At 39.7% G+C, this 18,699-nt stretch overlaps 2 protein-coding genes across 4 annotated transcripts in view; one reads left to right on the forward strand and one right to left on the reverse strand.

The window, feature by feature from the left end:
* The window catches only part of COL4A4 (collagen type IV alpha 4 chain), a 69,854-nt gene extending 64,217 nt beyond the window's left edge, over nt 1–5,637 (forward strand). For all 3 annotated transcript variants that reach the window (XM_027650597.1, XM_027650598.1, XM_027650599.1), the window contains 3 exons: nt 260–448; nt 2,235–2,521; nt 3,137–5,637. In XM_027650597.1, the coding sequence (XP_027506398.1) occupies nt 260–448; nt 2,235–2,521; nt 3,137–3,400 (740 nt within the window). In that variant the 3' untranslated portion in view covers nt 3,401–5,637. The remainder of the gene's footprint in view (nt 1–259; nt 449–2,234; nt 2,522–3,136) is intronic.
* Nucleotides 5,638–11,883: 6,246 nt separating this feature from the next.
* Nucleotides 11,884–18,699, reverse strand: part of RHBDD1 (rhomboid domain containing 1) — a 35,150-nt gene continuing 28,334 nt past the window's right edge. The window contains exon 7 of the mRNA XM_027650683.1: nt 11,884–14,013. Coding sequence (XP_027506484.1) covers nt 13,898–14,013 — 116 coding nt within the window. The 3' untranslated portion in view covers nt 11,884–13,897. The remainder of the gene's footprint in view (nt 14,014–18,699) is intronic.

Below are 18,699 nucleotides of genomic sequence, written 5' to 3' on the forward strand. Positions count from 1 at the left end.
TCATTTCTTAATCCATACAGCACAAGACAGATGCACAACAGAAAAGCCAACTGCCAAGCATTCAGTGGCAATCCAGTTCATTTGTCTCCCATAAGAAGGATAACATAAGTCCACTGGTGTCTTTATTGCCCATGACAGCCCGTGGAGTTGTATTATATTGAGTCAGGAACTCCTTATTGAACACTTAACATATAGCTAGTGTGAATTTTTGCTATATTTTATACAAGTAAATTTCTTTTACCTTTCTCCTATGGATAAGGTCCACCTGGCCAGACTGGTATCCCAGGACCACCAGGCCCCCACACGAGATCTGCAAGTGGATTCTTGCTCGTCCTTCACAGTCAGTCAGACAGAGAACCACTCTGCCCACAGGGGATGCCAAAATTATGGACTGGCTATAGTTTGCTGTACCTGGAAGGACAAGAGAAAGCCCATAATCAAGATCTTGGTATGTATTGTAATGATAATTGCTCTCCAGCTAAGGTCTAATATGGTGTGATCTATACAATGAAGGATAAGACAAGACAAGAATCTTATTTACTACAGTCTCAAAACTAATTTACACTGATGATAACGAACTTGGTTATGCTGCCCTATAATGTGACCCACTAAAAATGGCTTTCTGCTGCAATGCAATTGAACGAAAAACTATTTCTATCTCTAAGTAGTTTTGACTAGAAGTTGGAGAGATGAGTGGTTTATTTCACTTATCCCAGGGAGTAATTTTGGGCTGTCTTTGAAGTGTCTGGAGAGATTTTCCTAGCTCAGAAATCTCATTTGGCCACACTCAAATAGCTCCCCTTTTTACAGTAGAGGTAGCTTGGGCAAAAGAGCTGGTTAAGTTGGGTAGTTACAGTTGGACCCTGTAAGTAAGCTTTACAAGTAGATTATGTGCCATGTGTACAGCAGAATTCTGTGCTTTTAAGAGTCAGAAGCTAATATTTTCTGGAAAAGCCAAAGTGAAATTTCTCCCAGAGACAGCTCCTTTTGGTGTCCTGGGTCATTTCTTCTACATCCTCTACAGTTCTGACTAAAATCAGCTGTCTAAATAAGCTGCCCGATTTGCAGTCTGAGAAACTGATTGGTGGCAATTTGCACAGAAAAAGTTGCCTAAATTCTTGTTGACTTGTTATACAAGTCAAAGAAGTCTCCGAGGAGAAAAGATCAAGGACCTAATAAGCTGAACAAAACAGAAGTGTTTAAAAGAGCAATAAAAAGAGATATTTTTAGAATAGCAGTGTTGTTTTAAAATGTTTTCATTGTGTGTTTGCCGTTCCCCAGGAGAGCCAGTTGCTAACAGAATGTCTCCGAACAGCAGTGAAAATAAAATTCAAAGAGAACAGAGTCCCCATCTCCTGTGATTTTGCAGGCATTTTCCCTCCTCAGGCTGCTCCAGATCCTTTATTACTACTGGAATGGAAAATTATCAGTGATAAACAAAACTGGCTTCTGTACACAAATGTCACATGTCTTTAATGAAGGTGTTTGGGTTTGGGGGCGTTACAGAAATAACTCTTCACACACAAAACTCAAGGCAGAACTTTGTGCAGTCATTAGTGTTAACTAAATAGGTCATCATGAAACTGTTCTAAATTCAGTTCTGGAAGAACTTCACCTCTGAAGTATGCTGAAGTATGCACTAGTCACTTCTTCGTTCCCACTGATGTCTGCCTGATGAGAATTTTGCAGGATTGGCTCTGCAAAATCCCTCAATCCTTTTATTTCACTTTGAGATTTGGTGAAACCTTTCTGGAAGGCAAGAGAACAGCTGCTGAAATTTCAGCTTAATGCACTGGTAGCAACGGCTTGTCATACTTTACAAAAATTTTCTATTTATCAGCATTGGCATTTGGTTTCTCACTGCTCCTAATGAGTTTGTAAATAGCTAATCTCCTTTTAAACCAGCCACCACCTCTTGCTTAATTTATTTTTCAGCGTTGGCACAGCTAAGAAATTTGTTATCATAACTGTTTCCCATGGTGACAAACTACATCATCTTTAAATACTGGATTGTGACACAGTTAAATATTATTGGTCAAAGGGAGACACTTATTGGTTAAAAAAGTCTCTGTTTTCCATATAACCAGCTGTTTTGGTAAAGGTCTGGGAGGTTTAAGATCTGTGAACTACCTAACTGCTGTTAAGATATACAGTTTTGCAGCAACATTGGGCAGGATACTATTTTCAACTTACCTAGAAGTGGAGTAATTTGCATCATTTGTTATTATTTTCAGGTCTGGCAGGATCTTGTCTCCCTGTGTTTAGTACCATGCCCTTTGCTTACTGTAACATCAACCAGGTGTGTTACTATGCCAGCCGAAACGACAAGTCCTACTGGTTATCCAGTGCTGCTCCTCTGCCGATGGCGCCGCTCTCCGAAGAGGAAATCCAGCCATACATCAGCAGATGTGCTGTGTGTGAGGCCCCAGCCCAGGCAGTGGCAGTTCACAGCCAAGATGAGTCAATTCCTCCCTGCCCAGTGAACTGGAGGAGCCTTTGGATAGGATATTCCTTTTTGATGGTGAGACTCTGGGCGCGTGATCGTATAGAAAAGTTTCTTTCGCACAGTTTTTGTATTCTGAAGGTTCAAAGATTTTTAGGTCTGAAAAGTAAATTATCCGATGCCTACTGAACATCAAAAAGGAAAATTCACAACAAGAAACAAGACGAGGGTTAGTTCCAAATTGCAGAACCTGGCTGTAGCTGCATTTCTGTACTCACAGCCTTAAAACACACATTTCTTAAAATTACAAAGGCTTTGCCTGCTTGTCTGGAATAAACAATGGGATTTTCAGATACAAAGACACAGTTTTCAGAACTAGAGCTCCAGGTCTTTTTAATGCCATCCTCAAGTTACATTTGCAGCAGTTTGGATAACAGAATTGTTCAGAATCAACCCAGACTTCTTCTTTCTTCAGTTCGATAAATACCTGAAAAATAAGTGAGCTGGCTCTAGACTTTTGAGATTAACTCATCAGAGAGCAAATTAAGATTTTCTCCAGCAAAAAAGCTTACTCTAATTTAAGATTACCAAACCAGTACAATTAAAAGCAAATAAAGTAAGAAAAAAGACAGATTAACATAATTTACCTATTTTTCATGCACAGTTGTCAAGTTCTCTCATTGTTCTTTCCAGCACACTGGATCTGGTGATCAGGGTGGTGGACAGTCCCTTATGTCACCTGGAAGTTGCCTGGAAGACTTCAGATCAGCACCATTCATCGAATGCCAGGGCCAGCGGGGGACATGTCAATTTTTTGCTAATGAATACAGTTTCTGGCTGACAACTGTGATGCCTGAACTGCAGTTTGCATCAGCCCCTCTGTCAGGAACTCTTAAAGAAGGACAAGAGCAGAGGAAAAAAATCAGTAGATGTCAGGTATGCCTGAAGCATGGCTAACAAGCAAACCAGCAATGGACAGCCAGACTTGCATAAGGATAAACAACACGATAAAGGTTTAAACAGCATTTCATATTTGAATGTGTTTGAAAGTGTGCAGAACTGTTCTCTTTGTTGGAAGACTGAAAGATGAAGGATCTGTTGAGCCACCCATCTACACACATCTACAGGTAGAAAAATCTAGTATAAATTAATTAATTTTAAAAAATTAAACTCTGTCAACATTGGAGTCCACTGCCATAAGGTACAGGGAACAGAGCTTGGAGGGTTGAGTCAAGTTGGGAATACCAAGGACACCATACCCGTAGTGCAAGACAGTGAATTTCTTGTTAGAAGTGGCATTTACAGCAGGAAGAGTATGTGCATTTATATGGTATATTACAAATATTTATCCATATCTATAGAAATGTTAAAATATACAAATGTCAAAGCCCTGTAGCTGAATTTCCCAAGCAAAAGAAACTCTGCACATGCTGTTTCTGACAGAAGGGGGGAAATATAATTGTTAAAAAAATCTCATAATAAAAACAATGAAGATGAAAGCCTTTACTGACCAAACTGTGAAAGAACTGTTAATTGGGCTTTCATAAGCAACAAAAAAGTTGCAAATCCATTTAATAGCAGATTATGTAAGAAAATAAAATTAGTTGAGATAACAAATCCTTAAAAAGCTATATCTATATTTACAATTAATTTCTAAGAGCAGTTACATTAAATGATTAAGCCCCAATCCAAGTAGCTGGAGAAACAAAGCAGTTTCTAGTATTAAAATTGAAAAGAAACAGTGGGATGTTGATAAAATGGGTGAATTTTTATGAGTGATGAATATAAGAAGTGTTAGGACAATAAATTTTGTTCATTTTTTGCTTCTTTGTGAATACACCACCAATACAAGCATCATCACCTTTGAGATCCTTATGGAATGATAGCACTAGAGATGCTCTTTATTTTTCAAAGCACTGGTTGTTAAAACGTTCATAAGCCAAAGCACTAATCACTTTTTGAAAAAGTTAAAACACATCTATACCTCCTTCATTCGGGTATAAAACCAGTACTATTTAATGCATATTTGAATCATGGGAAACATCTGAAAACACAGACTGCAAACAGAGAATCCATCATGTGCAGAAGGACCACAAATGCTCTTTTTACCACTTAAATAAGCTACATTTTACTAGAATGGAATCAAATGCTTTTCCCAGCTCTATTCATTTCAATTTGTGTTCACTGAGGTGCCCCCAACAAAAGGATTTTCAAGGAAACCAGGATCCAAGAGTCCTAATTCAAAGCAAACTCCCTCTGAAGCCATCACGAGTACAACAGGCTGATCAGCCAATTTAAAAGCTGGATACACAAACTCAAAGAGCAGGAAAGACAGACATTCCAGTCTCAGCCAGAGGAAAATAAAACAGTCAGAGGGTAAGTCCACTCAAGTGTAAATACATCTGACTGTGCAACTTCCTCCTGACATACCAGCCAAACCTCTCTGATCTGCCAGGCTTACTTGGGCTCACTGACTCCCCTGCTCTGTCACCTGGGCAAGGGTCAGGAGTCCTCTCGGGGCATGTCCCATCCCCACCTGTGCCAGGGAACATTTCCATCTTGGTCCCAGTGCCTGCTGGGACAAGGGACACCTTGGTTCACTCCTTGGTGATCCTGGCTGGACACAGCAGATGGGACACACCACATGTGACACACCACACAGTCTCCTGGGGAGGGATCAATCCCTGCTGTTTGAACTGTATGAAGGAATTCACTCCCCTCCTGGCTTCAGACAGCACCCCACACCCAGGGGAGATCAGCGCTCCTGTTCGACATAAAATCCAATGTCTCAACTCTTCAAGGTGCTGAGTAGCTCAGGAGCTTCCTGTGGGAAGAAAGCAGCATGTGGAGAGGAGACTGGGCTGCAGTCACCTGTTCTTCAGGGTGTGCAAACTATTTCCACAGCTGAAGCCACAAGGGGCTGGTAGCTTCAGCTTATGTGAACAGTCACAGACAAACACCCAACATCCTCAGGTGATGTCCCCCCTTCCTTGGTGGATTTAGGTAATTCCACGTTAAGATCTCATGAATGAGCTTTACCTGGCAGTACTCACCAGCTCCTCCATCACTCATTTACAACTTCCTTTCAGGTGAGAAACTCTCCGGAGAAGGGTTGTGGCTTTGCTGGAATGCAAAGTGAGGCTTTTGGTACAAACTGCACTGAGGTAAACAATAAATAAAACCTTATACATAATGTTATTGCAAACTTTGTCATTGAGACAAGTTGAAGACAACAGGGAATAAAATGGGAGTTTGGAATCGGATCTGTGTTCACCCAACTTGAACAAATATACAGAAAAATCTTAAAAACATCTGAAAGAATCAACAAAAAGCCCAACAATAATTTAACCAAGCCAATTCACAGTATTTTACCATCTTGCTCTTTTGCTTTAAAAAATCACGCATAACAGTCATATTTCTATATTATTTTGATGCAGAGTTTTTGCATCTCTGCCAGTTAAATTTTACTAGGGTCTATAAGAACATACAACCCTGAGATTAGCTCAGTTAGTTAGAGCATGGTGCTAATATAAGAGATGTATTTTTAAGCTACCACTGATGTATCAAATATTTCATAGGTGTGTAAATTTCTGTTTCATGCTCAGCTGACTCCATAAGGCATTTGTCAGAAATATTGTACTAATTCAAAATGAAATTGCAGATAAATGGCTTAGTATTCCACAGCAAGTAAGACAGACCAAAGTAAAGTAGCAGATGCTTTAACTTTGCCATCATTTGTCCAGTGACTATAAGCAGAAAAATATGTGGTAAATTATTCATAGGGAACCTAATTATGAAATTAAGTGTGAAAAGGCAGAGCTGAAACTGTTTATGAGAAAAACCAGTAAAAACTCTGAAAAGCCTTGTGCTAATCCTTAAAGTCCAATTTACCCTTCCTATTGCATCCCAGAGCTTTGGATCTTGTGTAGGCCCAGTGAAGAAGTGAATTTTATCCTAAACAGCAGGCAGGATATTAACAGCAATGCAGAAAATTATGCTGGCTACACTCGGAGGTCATTGGAATTAGAGCCATTTGGGGTGAACTCAATTTAGAGCCAGTAATTTGCAATGAGGAGACTTTCCCATCCCCCTGGCAAACCATGGCTTCTGTGTGGCCAGGGAGCAGGGAGAGTGCCTGGCTCTGCCCCGTGGTAAATCCTCAGGGCAGGTGGCAGCTTCTTCTCCCTCACACCAGCATTTCTAGATGATAACTGGTGGAGTTAAAACACTGAATACCCTGAACCCTGTTCTGCTCTTAAGAAATGCAGCCATTTTTGCTTCATTTGGTGTTTTTCATAAGACAAGGAAGGAGGTACACAAACCTAATACTGAAAATGTCACTTGAATGTGATCTTTTGGCGTACACAAAGTGTGTCAAAAGGGAGAGAGAGACAAAAGCAGAACTGACATCAGGCATCACTGATTTTATCACAGTGGTGCTGTACTGTAAAAATGGTATTTTTAAACTGTACTTCAAATTCATTTGTGTATAGCAGAACTTTCTGGATGCGTAGTCCACAATACACATGCAAAGAACAGGTATCAGAATGATATCATCAGAACGATGTTTTAGCTCCAGACAGAGAGGGTGATTGGCTGGGCCTTTGAGCAGACACAACTTGCAACTTCTTACAAAAGCTGTGCCCCAGCCCTGGCCAGGCCTGCTACTCCAGGTCCCTGCTTGTCACGTGCTGTCACATCAGCAACATCGTGTGCCTAAGAGTTGAACTCCCGTGGGGAGCTCACCCTGGCTGGCAGCCACATCTGTCCAGTTGCTTCATCCCCCATGCAGGACAGGAGAGAAAACAGGAGGAAAAAGAACAAGAAAACTCACTGGTCAGAATATAGACAGGGCAATCACTCACCAAGTACTGTTGGGGGCTATGCACACTCAGCTCAGGGAATTTAATTTATTGTCAATTAGCATAAATTGACTGATTCAGGTTTTGGGGAGAAGGTTGACAAACCTTAACAGACCTTTCCTCCCAATTTCCCAGGCTCAACTGCACTCCTGACCCTACTCTGCTCCCTTGTCACTGCTGTAGGTGACACTCAGTCCCTTCAGTGAGACAAGAGGTAGTGAGGAGCTTATAGGAGGGTGGGTGTTGTTCCAGGCACAAAGTAGTTTCTCTGTGCTGCCCCTTCCTTCTCACTCTTTCTGTGCTCTGACATAATTCCTTCATGGGCTGCAGCCCTTTTTTAGGAGTAGCTGCTCTGGCATGAGCCATTCCCAGAATCACATTATTATTTGCAACAAGTTTAAGCAAAATTGGTCCAGGAATTCTTCCAGTGTAAACCCTTAACCAAAAACCTCTCTCCTACTTTGGCTGGTTCATAAGCACCAGAGAAACACAAAAGTATCAATGCAGTCAAAACATGAATGCATACAGTCCATACGTTTTTGGCCTGTATTTAACACAAATAAAGCAAAGCTTTTATCCATTACCCCAAGCTGCTCACTTGTTTGAAAAAGATCCAGTGGGCCATACACAGAAATTCAGTAGGCCATACACAGAAGAATGCTGTGCAGATGAGGACTCCTCTTCTAAGGCTTGACCTACATTAGAACTGGGCAAGAAAGAAAAAAACATTCAAGACCGTGGGGAGGATCCGTAATGGGGAACAGTTATTTGCAAGAAAAAGGATCTCTCCAAAGCCAGCTGTGAGGAGTAGCAGTCAGGCAAGGACAGAGCCCATCAGCCTTCACTCCAAAACAATAAGAATATTCTGACAACTCTGGTAAGATCTTTCCAGCAGGTGAGGCAATTGCTTCATCAAACTGGGGATCTGTTTCATGACTGGATCTGATTTCAGAAATCAGCATTTTAAACCGAACAAACAACAAAACCAGGCATTGAAATTCTGCCCACCAGAACCAGCTGGAAAATTAGCCAGGTGGAGAAAAAAAAAATCACCATCAGCACTCCAACAGATGCTGCTCCATATTCATACTTAACAGCTTTCCCTTTTCCTAGCCACTTCATCCAGATGTTCCAGAAGGTACTGGAAGTTCAATTAGAGGTGATATTTTATAAGTGTAAAGTAAAAACAACTCCATATTTATCATTCCAGTCAGACTGCATTAAACAAACATGGTTCCTCAGTATGACACAGTCAGCCTTCAGCAGCTCAGGGCACCTCACAGCAAAGCTCACCTTGTGCTTCACAAAAGGAGACAGGTTTGAGTTTCATGGGATTTGGAATTCCACATATTTTAATGTTTTCCACAGATCCAGGGAAGCAGAAATGCGGAAAATGTGAGATGAAATAATAACCAAGTCCTAAAGGAAGGGACACAGTAAGGAACCACCCTGATGAACTTCATGTGCAGGGTGAGTTGCCCAACAGAGAAAAGTCCCTGTGTGTTACTCCCGGTTTATAGAAAGATTTGGAATGAAGCACTCAAACTGACATCATGTTCAGCTTGGCAAAACAAAGTTTCAGTACACAGAAAAACAAGATCTTTTCCAGAATTTAGTCTTCCATGCACTGATGACAAATACCACTCCTATTGCAGACACATGTTCCTTCTTACACAGTTCAGCATGATGAAGACAGAGGTATTTTCATTAAAGTGGAAATTAAACTTTCTCAGAGGCAGAAATCAATTAAATTCTGATGGGAATTGAAGAAATTAAAAATGGCTACTCTGAGGCAGTTGCAGCTGTAATCTGTTAGACTCTGTATTTTGCATTTTAAAAACTACAAAGCAAGTTAGTATTTCAGAATGTTTTAATTTTATCGTGCTTGAACACTTAAGATGCATGTAAAAAGTGACATAGATGCAATAAGTGGTACCAAATGTTATAGAACTTTTGGCCACAGACAGGTTATATCTCTGCATAAATGATGGAACAACAGCCTTCTCAGTTGCAGAACTGCATACATAAATACTTACTTTAAAATAAAATTTTTAAAAGTTGGCAAACAGGTCATTCCATATTCATTAATACTGTATGGATTTGGGTGCTGTTCTTTACCTTGTTATGTGGATAAGGAAAACAGGAATTCACAGAAGTGGCCACCCACCAATAGCTCTTAAATGGTCCCTGTAAGGAATGTTTTGGTGAAGGACCTAAACTAATCCAACATTCTCCACTAGGGAAAACAACATTTACTATTGACCTGCCCAACAGCCATGAAGAGATACTTTTGTTTAACAGGCTCCAAAAAGAGAGAAGAAGGAAATTCTGGAATATCCCCAGCCTATTAGGAAAGTTCCCTACCTGCATGTTTAGAAATCCTTCATTTACACACATTTTGCAGCAAATGAGGCCAATTTCTGCTTGTAAGTAGACAAGAGACATCTCTCGGTGATAGATGCTCAGTTTACCACTGTTCTCGTGCAGCACAAGACTGCTGTCATATGTATCCTTGACCTTCTCTTTTACTAACCCAGTTGCTTTACCAATCTCAGACCATCATATAAACAAAAATACCCAAACCACATTAGATTTGTATGGAAAACTATCTCCAGTTTTCACAGCTCCTGAAAAAGTAAATGGATATCAGTATTCACTGTAAGACCCTTTAGAAAGCTTGATACTCCTTTAGAAACAGCTCCTCCAACTGAAAGCTCAGCAGTGTTAATATTTTCTTGCCCTCTGAAATCTGGTAACAAATAAGAAATAACTGGTGGGGGTTTTTTTCATATGTAGGAAACAATGAGAAGCTTGTAATAAAACCATAAGATGATTCTGTCCTTCATGTCTGCACACTCAAGAAGCCACAGCACATAAACATGAGGATCTGTTCGCCAGCTGTTGTGCGGAAGCGTGATTCACACTTAGTCATTCAGTGCTAAACAAAACTGGTTACAATTCACCAGCCCCAGAACCAGAAGCGAAAATGAACTGCAACACCCCTTCCCATCACCTCACAACAACAGCAAAGGCAGCTGTACCCAAACTGCTTCCCAAGTCACTCATTCACTGTTTCACTCAGACTTGCTGTGTTATCTTCAGACGCTCTCACCTATTGAGTGCCAGGTCCAGACACAAGCAGCAGATTCAAAGGTTCAACAGTTCTTCGTTTTTGTATTAACAGTATATACACTTGTCACATATGAGGATCATAATTAAAGAGAGCAAGAGATGACAAAAGAAAGTTAGTTTTGTCCTGCAGGCATTCCCATTCATGTTGTCATCGCAGAAGAGGTAAGTTGTTCTTCCCTTGGTGGTCCAGGTAACTGCCTTGGGCTGACAGTGCTCACAGCTGCTCCATCAGTCACTGGCAATTTAAGTTTCTTAATATATAGTTAAAAAACAAAGGCTTTACCTCTCTCAGGTATGCTCTCTTCCCTCTTTTCTGCCTTTTTTTTTTAGCATAAAACCTAGTAAGGTCTGCTTTAATAAAGAATTTTTTTCTCTACCCAGACACATCATCATTCCATCACTAATTTAATGAATCAGTATTTAGGCTCTTCTTTCCTTATTTGCCTATCTGTGGTATGAACAAATTTTATCAGTGATAAGAGTTAAAGTCTCCCTTTCGCTTTTTACAATTTGCCTGTGCTTAAAGACAAGATGGAAGAGGAAAAAGAATTTTAAAGTTAAACACACAGTTCTTTCATCACATCTTAATTCTGGACTACAAGAAACCCCTATTTATTAACAATAATATGTTAGGTCATTCAACCATTAAATTTCAAGAATGTGCCTGTTAACAAGTCTGCTGATTAGGATTAATTAGGGGGTGGAATTTCTTACATGGTGCCTGATCACAGAGTTTAGAGGAAGTACAAAAAACTCACGAGAAATCACAGCTCCTGCAACAAAGGAATCAAACTGCAGATGCTAAAATATTTTATACAAAGCTACATTTTCTTAAAGAGTCCTTACTTGAGGCTTAATCAGGCACTAAATAGTGCCAGAGAATATGCAACATGGAACACCCATCTGTGGAGATTGCCCTTAATTTTTGTCCCTGAAGAGATGAAGTGCAGCAGAGCATATGGCAGGGATTCATCTGCTACATCTCCCCTCACTGGTGCTCCAAAACCTAAACTTGTGGGAGCTTTAATGGTAAAAATCCTGCTAAGGAATCACAGAATAGTCTGGGTTAGAAGGGACCTTTCAAGGCCATGTGGTTCAACCCCCTGCAATGAGCAAGAATCATGTTGTTTAATAAACTTTCCAAATACTGTAAGTATTGGAACTTTTTAATAATCTAATTCCCAAACTGTCACTAAATTAAAAAGAAACAAAATTAGTCCAACACAATCCATCTACCCCCTTGGTATCACAATTAATTTCTAACAACACGGCAGCAGCTCTGTAATTTAAAATATACACCTTATTAATTACTACAATTAAAACCAAACAGCTTTAAATATTAAAAAAATATTTATTTCAATTTTATATACAAAAAGGTCAGAACAATGAACAATTATTAGTACTGAAAATTTTTGTGAATATTTAATGGCATGTATTTCTAAGTTCACTTTACAAAAACAAGTGCTTATAGCATTGTAATCAGATTTTTGACTTTCCCTAAGTATTTCTCAACTGACAAGTGGCTAATCCAGTGGTTTTAAATAAGTTAAATATCAGAACTTCACAGACACGGTGAGTCACACAAACTTTTGACCAGAGCATTAAAAGATTTGTCTGAGGAACCAATGCTACTTCCTTCTCATTTCAATCCACCTGTTGAGAAAAATATGTAGGTTTTCGACACTTATTTTTGGTGAGCACAGAAAAGCTGGCCTTCCATAAAAGTATGTGCTGTTTTATTCTATGGCTATTGCATATATACAAAAACAACCAAGCCCAAAAGCACCAAAAATTAACATTCCATATGTACTAAGTGCCTTAGAATTTGCCAGAACGCCCTTTGCAGAATATTAGCAGTGTTCTTACACTACTGAACAAGACACCCAAACTCACATTGCAGTCATGGCCAAAATCTGCATCACAGACCTGAACAGCTTGTGCATTCCTCAGCAAACAAAAGCTTTCCCTACATACATTAGCTACAAACTAAAGTTGTATTATTTATTTAAAGAACACAGTAAAAAAATTTATTTTCAGGTTATTAGGGTATATCAAAAATACAGCACTGTTTTTTTTACATTCAAGTGATCAATCCTGTAGAAAATTAGACTTCATAAAGCACAGGTTGGTGAAATCCTTAAATTGCTCATCCTAATGCTCTACTACACCAGTGCTGATGAAGAGATTCCAATAGGTCTGTACCAATAACCAAGTTATTCTTGGGCAATCACACCTCTCCAGGACTGAAAACAGGAAGAAATTCTTCCATTGTGAAGATAAAATGCCAGGAACCAAAGCCCTCCAGGTGTGTTAGTTAACATTGCTCAACAGGCAGGACAGCTGCTGGGTGGAGGGTCTGCCCAGGGGGACAACTGAGCTCTCAGCTCTCCTATCAACTCCTCTAGCTGGGTAGGGAATTTCTTTCTAGAAAATGAGGAATTCAAGGTAGCTTATATTTAGGCATGGTCTCCACAAGTCTGCAAACTCTCACCTCTGCTACTGGTCTTCAAACAAGATAAATAAATAGTGGAATTCCCAAAGCTGCATGAACAGCACATATACAATACAATTTCCAAGCCTTCTTAGAGAAATAGATGCTTTAGAAAAGTATGTTACTACATAAATATATTCTTTGTATGGCATATCCACCTCCCTTTCCATAAAACTCCTAACAAATTATTTCAGTTCTGTAAAGGGCAGCACTTTTTGATTTAAAGCATATTAAGAATATTTAATATTTAAAGATTAAGAAAGGCTTTAGGAAATCATAAGTATTTACAACCCAGTTTTATCACATATAAGCTCAAGATAAAATGGTGTGTTTTGAGGAAGACTGCAACACTAAAGGTTGTATGAAATAATTCCACAGGGTAGGGATAGCTGCAACTATTTTTCACACAGTTTGGAAGACTGCTCAAAAGCTTAAGCCTGGACTCAAATGGTCTAGCCATTGTCATCAAAGCAATCTTTTCAAATGCCATTTCACATGCCAATCCCCCCAAAAAAGTTGGTCATCATGGCTAATGGAGAAAGGCTTGTAATGAAAAATTGCATAGTTTTAAAGTTACATAGAAAATTTAATGTTTCAGCTGTGACAGACGAAGAAAACTTGTTGTCTGAGAACAACAGCAGTCAAAAAGCCAAGGAATTCTTAGAGCTACACAAAATAACTTAAGGAATAAAAAGACAGTTTGGCAAAACCATCAGTCTTGTTCCATAATTAAGGTGCATTAAGATGGAGACAGTCAAAGATCACATTCTGATTCCCACCTCACACTTTTTGTTCAAGTTCCAATTCTGAGCCTGAACTCACAAGACCCTCTGCAGCTTTGCGAGTAGCAGTAAAAATAATGGAAGAAAGATTATAAATTAGTCTGTAAATTGCAGCTTACAAATGAATCTGCAAATCTTTCGGGAACTCTGCAGAGCACTATACAATTCCCATGCACACGTGGCCATTTCATCGTCTCTCAAACCTGCGGAGCCTTTGCCTTCTTATTTCCTCCTCTGAGCGCTCAGGTGGGAACCAAAACCCGTACGGCCGCCGCTCGTTGTTATACGTTGCTCCACCAAAATCTACAAGACACAGCAAAAAACAACTGTTATTTGGTTGTGTAATACGAGAAAAATGCACATATATCCTGTAAGCCAAAGCACCACAACACAAAGGAAACGGGGAGCTGAATGTTTTCAATTCTGATGGTTTCGGGGCAATTACAGCTTCCAGCAACTGCTCCTAAAGTCAAATAAAAAGCAAAAATGAAAAACCAAACAATAAAACTACCACCACTACCCCCCCAAAAAACCCCCAAACCAATCAAAAAACACAAATCAAAAAACCACAACCAAAGGAACATCTAACAAGTATTAACCTGTTAATAACAAGTATTAACAAGTATTCACATTTTTATGATCCCTGCTTTACACAGTAAACTCCAGATTGTTAAACTACTTAAATGTCCTCAGCAGTTACTTCTGGCAAAATAAGCTTTTGTTTTTGCTTTTAGCACCAAGTCCAACATGTGCAGACCCACACCAGATGCACATACAGCTCCCATCCTCAGCTGGCAACAGTTTCAGAAGTAAAGGACACGTGGCAGCTCATTCAGACAGAACTGTAAGCAAAATAATCTGAGCAGCAAGAGCACATCAGCACTGACAGTTCTCTGCCCTGGCACCCCAAAAGGAGGCAAGAACAGGCTATTCCAGCAGCTGTCCAGAACTCACACAAAGTCATTGAGCAAAGAAACAATTCCAAGGTTGTGGTTACACACACCAGCTCAGCTGAGGAGCTCTGGGGAACAAAAATGAAAGTCTGCCTCCTGAGCATAATTACAGTGTTAAGGATAAGTAAATTAGCTTTAAAGATAATAAACCAGCCTTTGTAACATTCAGTATTTTTTAAACTTTCACCTGCACCACACAGGGTCAAAACTGCATTGCAATGCTAAAGTTAGATAAACTTTTTTTTAAATCATCGTAATTAAGAAAACATTTGCAGTTTTAAAAAATTCTTTTCAGTAATGAAATTTTCAATTAAATATGAGGTTTCTTATAAAACATTTCTTTTACTATACAGTATCCTTGGTTAATTGTTATGCAAGAAAACAGATACCACTTATACAGTGTATACGAGTGCTTGCATAGTCCCCATAAAATATGCTCAACCTTTCAAATATACATGTGCTTTAATAACCACTAGGAACAGAATTAGGTGCTATAAAAAAAGATGCAAAATGCTCTTATATATGTTGACCTAAAAATAAAAGACTGACATTACATTTTGAAAAGTTCTATATTCAAGAAAAGATCTTATTTTATATCAAAAAATACAGTGAGGAGTGAAGTTATCTGGATGTGAAGGCTCAAATACATGTATTTGCATCTGTATGTATATATTTAAATTATCCTGTTACCTAAAATAGTTCCCTGACACCTTTTTTTTTTAATTACAGCAGAAATATTAATGAAATAACACCTTTATCTTACCAAAATATTTATAAGCCACAGTGTTCAGAAATGGTAATTAGGCCACTGCTACTACTGAGACACCACCTGATGTCTGAGCAAGAAACAAACACAGGCTTTTCAGCACATCAGCAAAAAAATGTCAAGACTAATGGATTTTAAGATTGTATTTAAAGTATTTGGAAAACTGCAAAAACACCAGATGACAGACAAAACCAAAGGATATAGCACAACAGAGCTAGAACAAAACATTAACCCTTCCATAGCATATTTTAAAATTAATTCTTGTGAACTAGAACTGCATTCTGTCAATACAGAAGACTGAGACCCTCCATCCTGTCACTCTGTGGAGGGGTTGCTTTTGTTACTGAAGTTCACAAAGCACTTTGGATGAAGACAAGAAAAGCACTGTAAGTGCAAGAGATGTAACTAAACCTGTATTAACGTAATACAGACAAAGCTTTAATAAGCTTAAACATTTTCATCCACATGTTAAATAAAAGTGCCTATGATGTCTAAAGCACTTGCTGTGTTTAGGCATTGCAGCACATCCCTCTGAACCCACAGTGCCCCACAGGCACAGCGGACGGTGCTTCGGGCACTGGCTCAAAGGTTGCTCAGCACGACACAATCAGAAAGTTGATGAATCACAGACATCAAGCCTGACATGAAGGTGCCCACACTGTCTGTTATCACTTTTTAACGTATTTCTCCTCCACTATGAACATCAAGCAGCTCTTGCATGAGAAGCTGAGGTTTTACACTCAGCTCATCAGTCTGGACTGCCAGTGTCGACGCTGAGCACATGCCCAGCTTTGCTTCCTGCTCTTCCTTTGGCACCTGATCCACACCAAGATTTACACGAGGAACTCCTTGTATAGTAGCCAGCACAACCATTTAGACTGTAAAATTTTTTATACAGACACACGAGACCATCTTAATGAGTTTCAAAAAACCAACACATATTTGCAGATTGTTACTCAAATTTGCACCCTTTGTCTTGGATTTAAACAATACAGGAAAATAGAAACTATTGAGCAGAAGTCTCCTCAAGTCAAAAGATACAATTAACCAGGGGAATCCCTCAAGAAACTAAAGAAAGAGTTTGTCATACTCTTTTAGTTTCATTCCAATTTCAAGTTTCGGAATCAAATTACTGGCATGTTCAACACAATGTGCCTTCTGGATTTGTATTTGAGACATTTATGAAGTAAACCCTGAACTTTCATTTCATCACTGAACTGATGCTGAATAGCACTTACTTGTATCAACTCATTTGCAAGTAAAAGATTATTTCTAATTAAGTACTACCACACTGAGTACTTATAGGACCATCAGGTTGGCAGTAGATTAGTATTCTTGATCACTCTTCAACTAAACCACATTTGTTTTGAAAAAAGGTAAAATTTGGTTTCTGTTACTATACCCACTGCATGATGTATTTGGAAAATATAAGGTATAATCACAACACAAAATATAATACTTATTAGTTTTATTCCATGTGCCATGGATGTTGCCACACAGGCACCTCTCACTGCTGTACAAACAGCAGAGGTTTCTGCTGTGGACTTTCAGAGCTCACATTACACTGAACCACCACAGCATGGTCCAGCCCAGAAGCACCCTGCCCACCAGAACCAACTCCAGTCACACAGCCACAAACTCAGAAAGAGGAGAGATGTCAGCAAAGAGGAAAGAGCTGATTCTATCTAGGCTTAGGCCATGTCTTTTTCATTTGGAAAGATCTGATCATGTTCTTGTGAAAAGCAAGGAAGCCAGACACTATTACACACCCAACTCCTTTAAGCAATTCAGAGGGAGGTGCTTAAAGAGCAATTTCCTCGTCAAACAGTGCAAGTCCAGCCCATGCAGAGGGATTGGTTTCAGTAAAGGATGCCCAGGATGACAATTCCAAGTGGGCCTCTGCTTCCCTCCTCCCTCAGGAAATTAAACAGGAGGAGAGAGGGCACATCTTAGCTCGCAATATTAAACTCACACTTGTAACCATGGACAGATGACTCTATTAACATGCAAGAAGATGATTAAATAATGAGATGTTAGACACACCCTTACACCATAGGGCACACTGGTTTGGGCTCCCACTATCCAGGACACTCCCAATAGATGGCACCGGGACCGCCCTGGCCACGTGGAAATGGGGACAAACTTCAGCCAGCAAAGTACTCTGCCTTGTAAGCAGAACTGGGGTTATTTTCAAACAGATGGGCTCTAGAGAAGCTGCTGCACTGAATATTACAGAGTTGTTTATTGTCTGGCTGCTTTGAAACCCCAGGATCATTTGCCAGCATCTAGCACTTTCTGTCACAACAGGTTTCATCAAAAGGAAGGCAAAGTCAAAGCCACTGGAATACATATACACTTTGTTCTGTGCTAAAACCAGCCCTAAATTCAGAATTTAACTTGCTATTGTGACCAGGCCAAGTGCAGAACCAACATCATACCCCTGACGCTGAAGAGCAAACACTGTCTTATGTACAAGAACCCTCTACATTTTGCATATCTTGTTACCAGGTAAGATTTGTCTATTGCTTTTCTTATTTTAAGCATCTGCAATACAACACTGTCACACTTGAACATGCACAACACACTCCAAGGCTTTTCACTATAAAAGTGATCAGCTCAGTGTCCCCTTCTTCAGATACTTTTCACATATTCTCAGCACTTCAAGTACTAAAATACAGTCCCCAGATGCATGATCTGAGAGTAGGCAGCAAGAGGTGAAAAAGCACTAACACTGTTAGTGACAACAATTCATCACTTAGAGTACCTCAGAAGTAGCTCCAAATGTGATGGAAAATATCAGCTCTTCTAGTAACAGTCAATACTAGGAAAAAAAAAAGAAAAAACCAAACCCAAACAACTCCTGTTTCCCAAAGAAAGCACAGAGGGCAAAGGACATATCCAACATCACTGGAATTAGTAGTTCTACTACTTCAGTAACAGATAATTCAGACCTGCTCTGCTGAATAAGACATGTGACCCTCCATCCAGCCTCACTGCACAGGCCAGCAGAGCAGTGCACAAAGCAGCACAGATTTCATAGGAACACCAGAGCCATGGATCTGGCTGTGGCACTGCACAGCAGAAGTGCTGCAGCCAGCTGGCAGTGCAAATGACCCAGTCATTTAGTTGTCACCTATACAGTGCCCCCTAATCACCAAGATCAGACACAAGGACAACTTGAAATGTGCCATCCTGGCAGTGTGATAGCAATACCTGTAGAATGTGTGCGAAGTGGGCATTTTTTACTCCACTGCAGGAAATTCAACATAA

Source organism: Corapipo altera, unplaced genomic scaffold (genome assembly GCF_003945725.1).
Source record: "Corapipo altera isolate COAL_440 unplaced genomic scaffold, ASM394572v1 54, whole genome shotgun sequence".
In the NCBI taxonomy this organism is placed as follows: Eukaryota; Metazoa; Chordata; class Aves; order Passeriformes; family Pipridae; genus Corapipo; species Corapipo altera.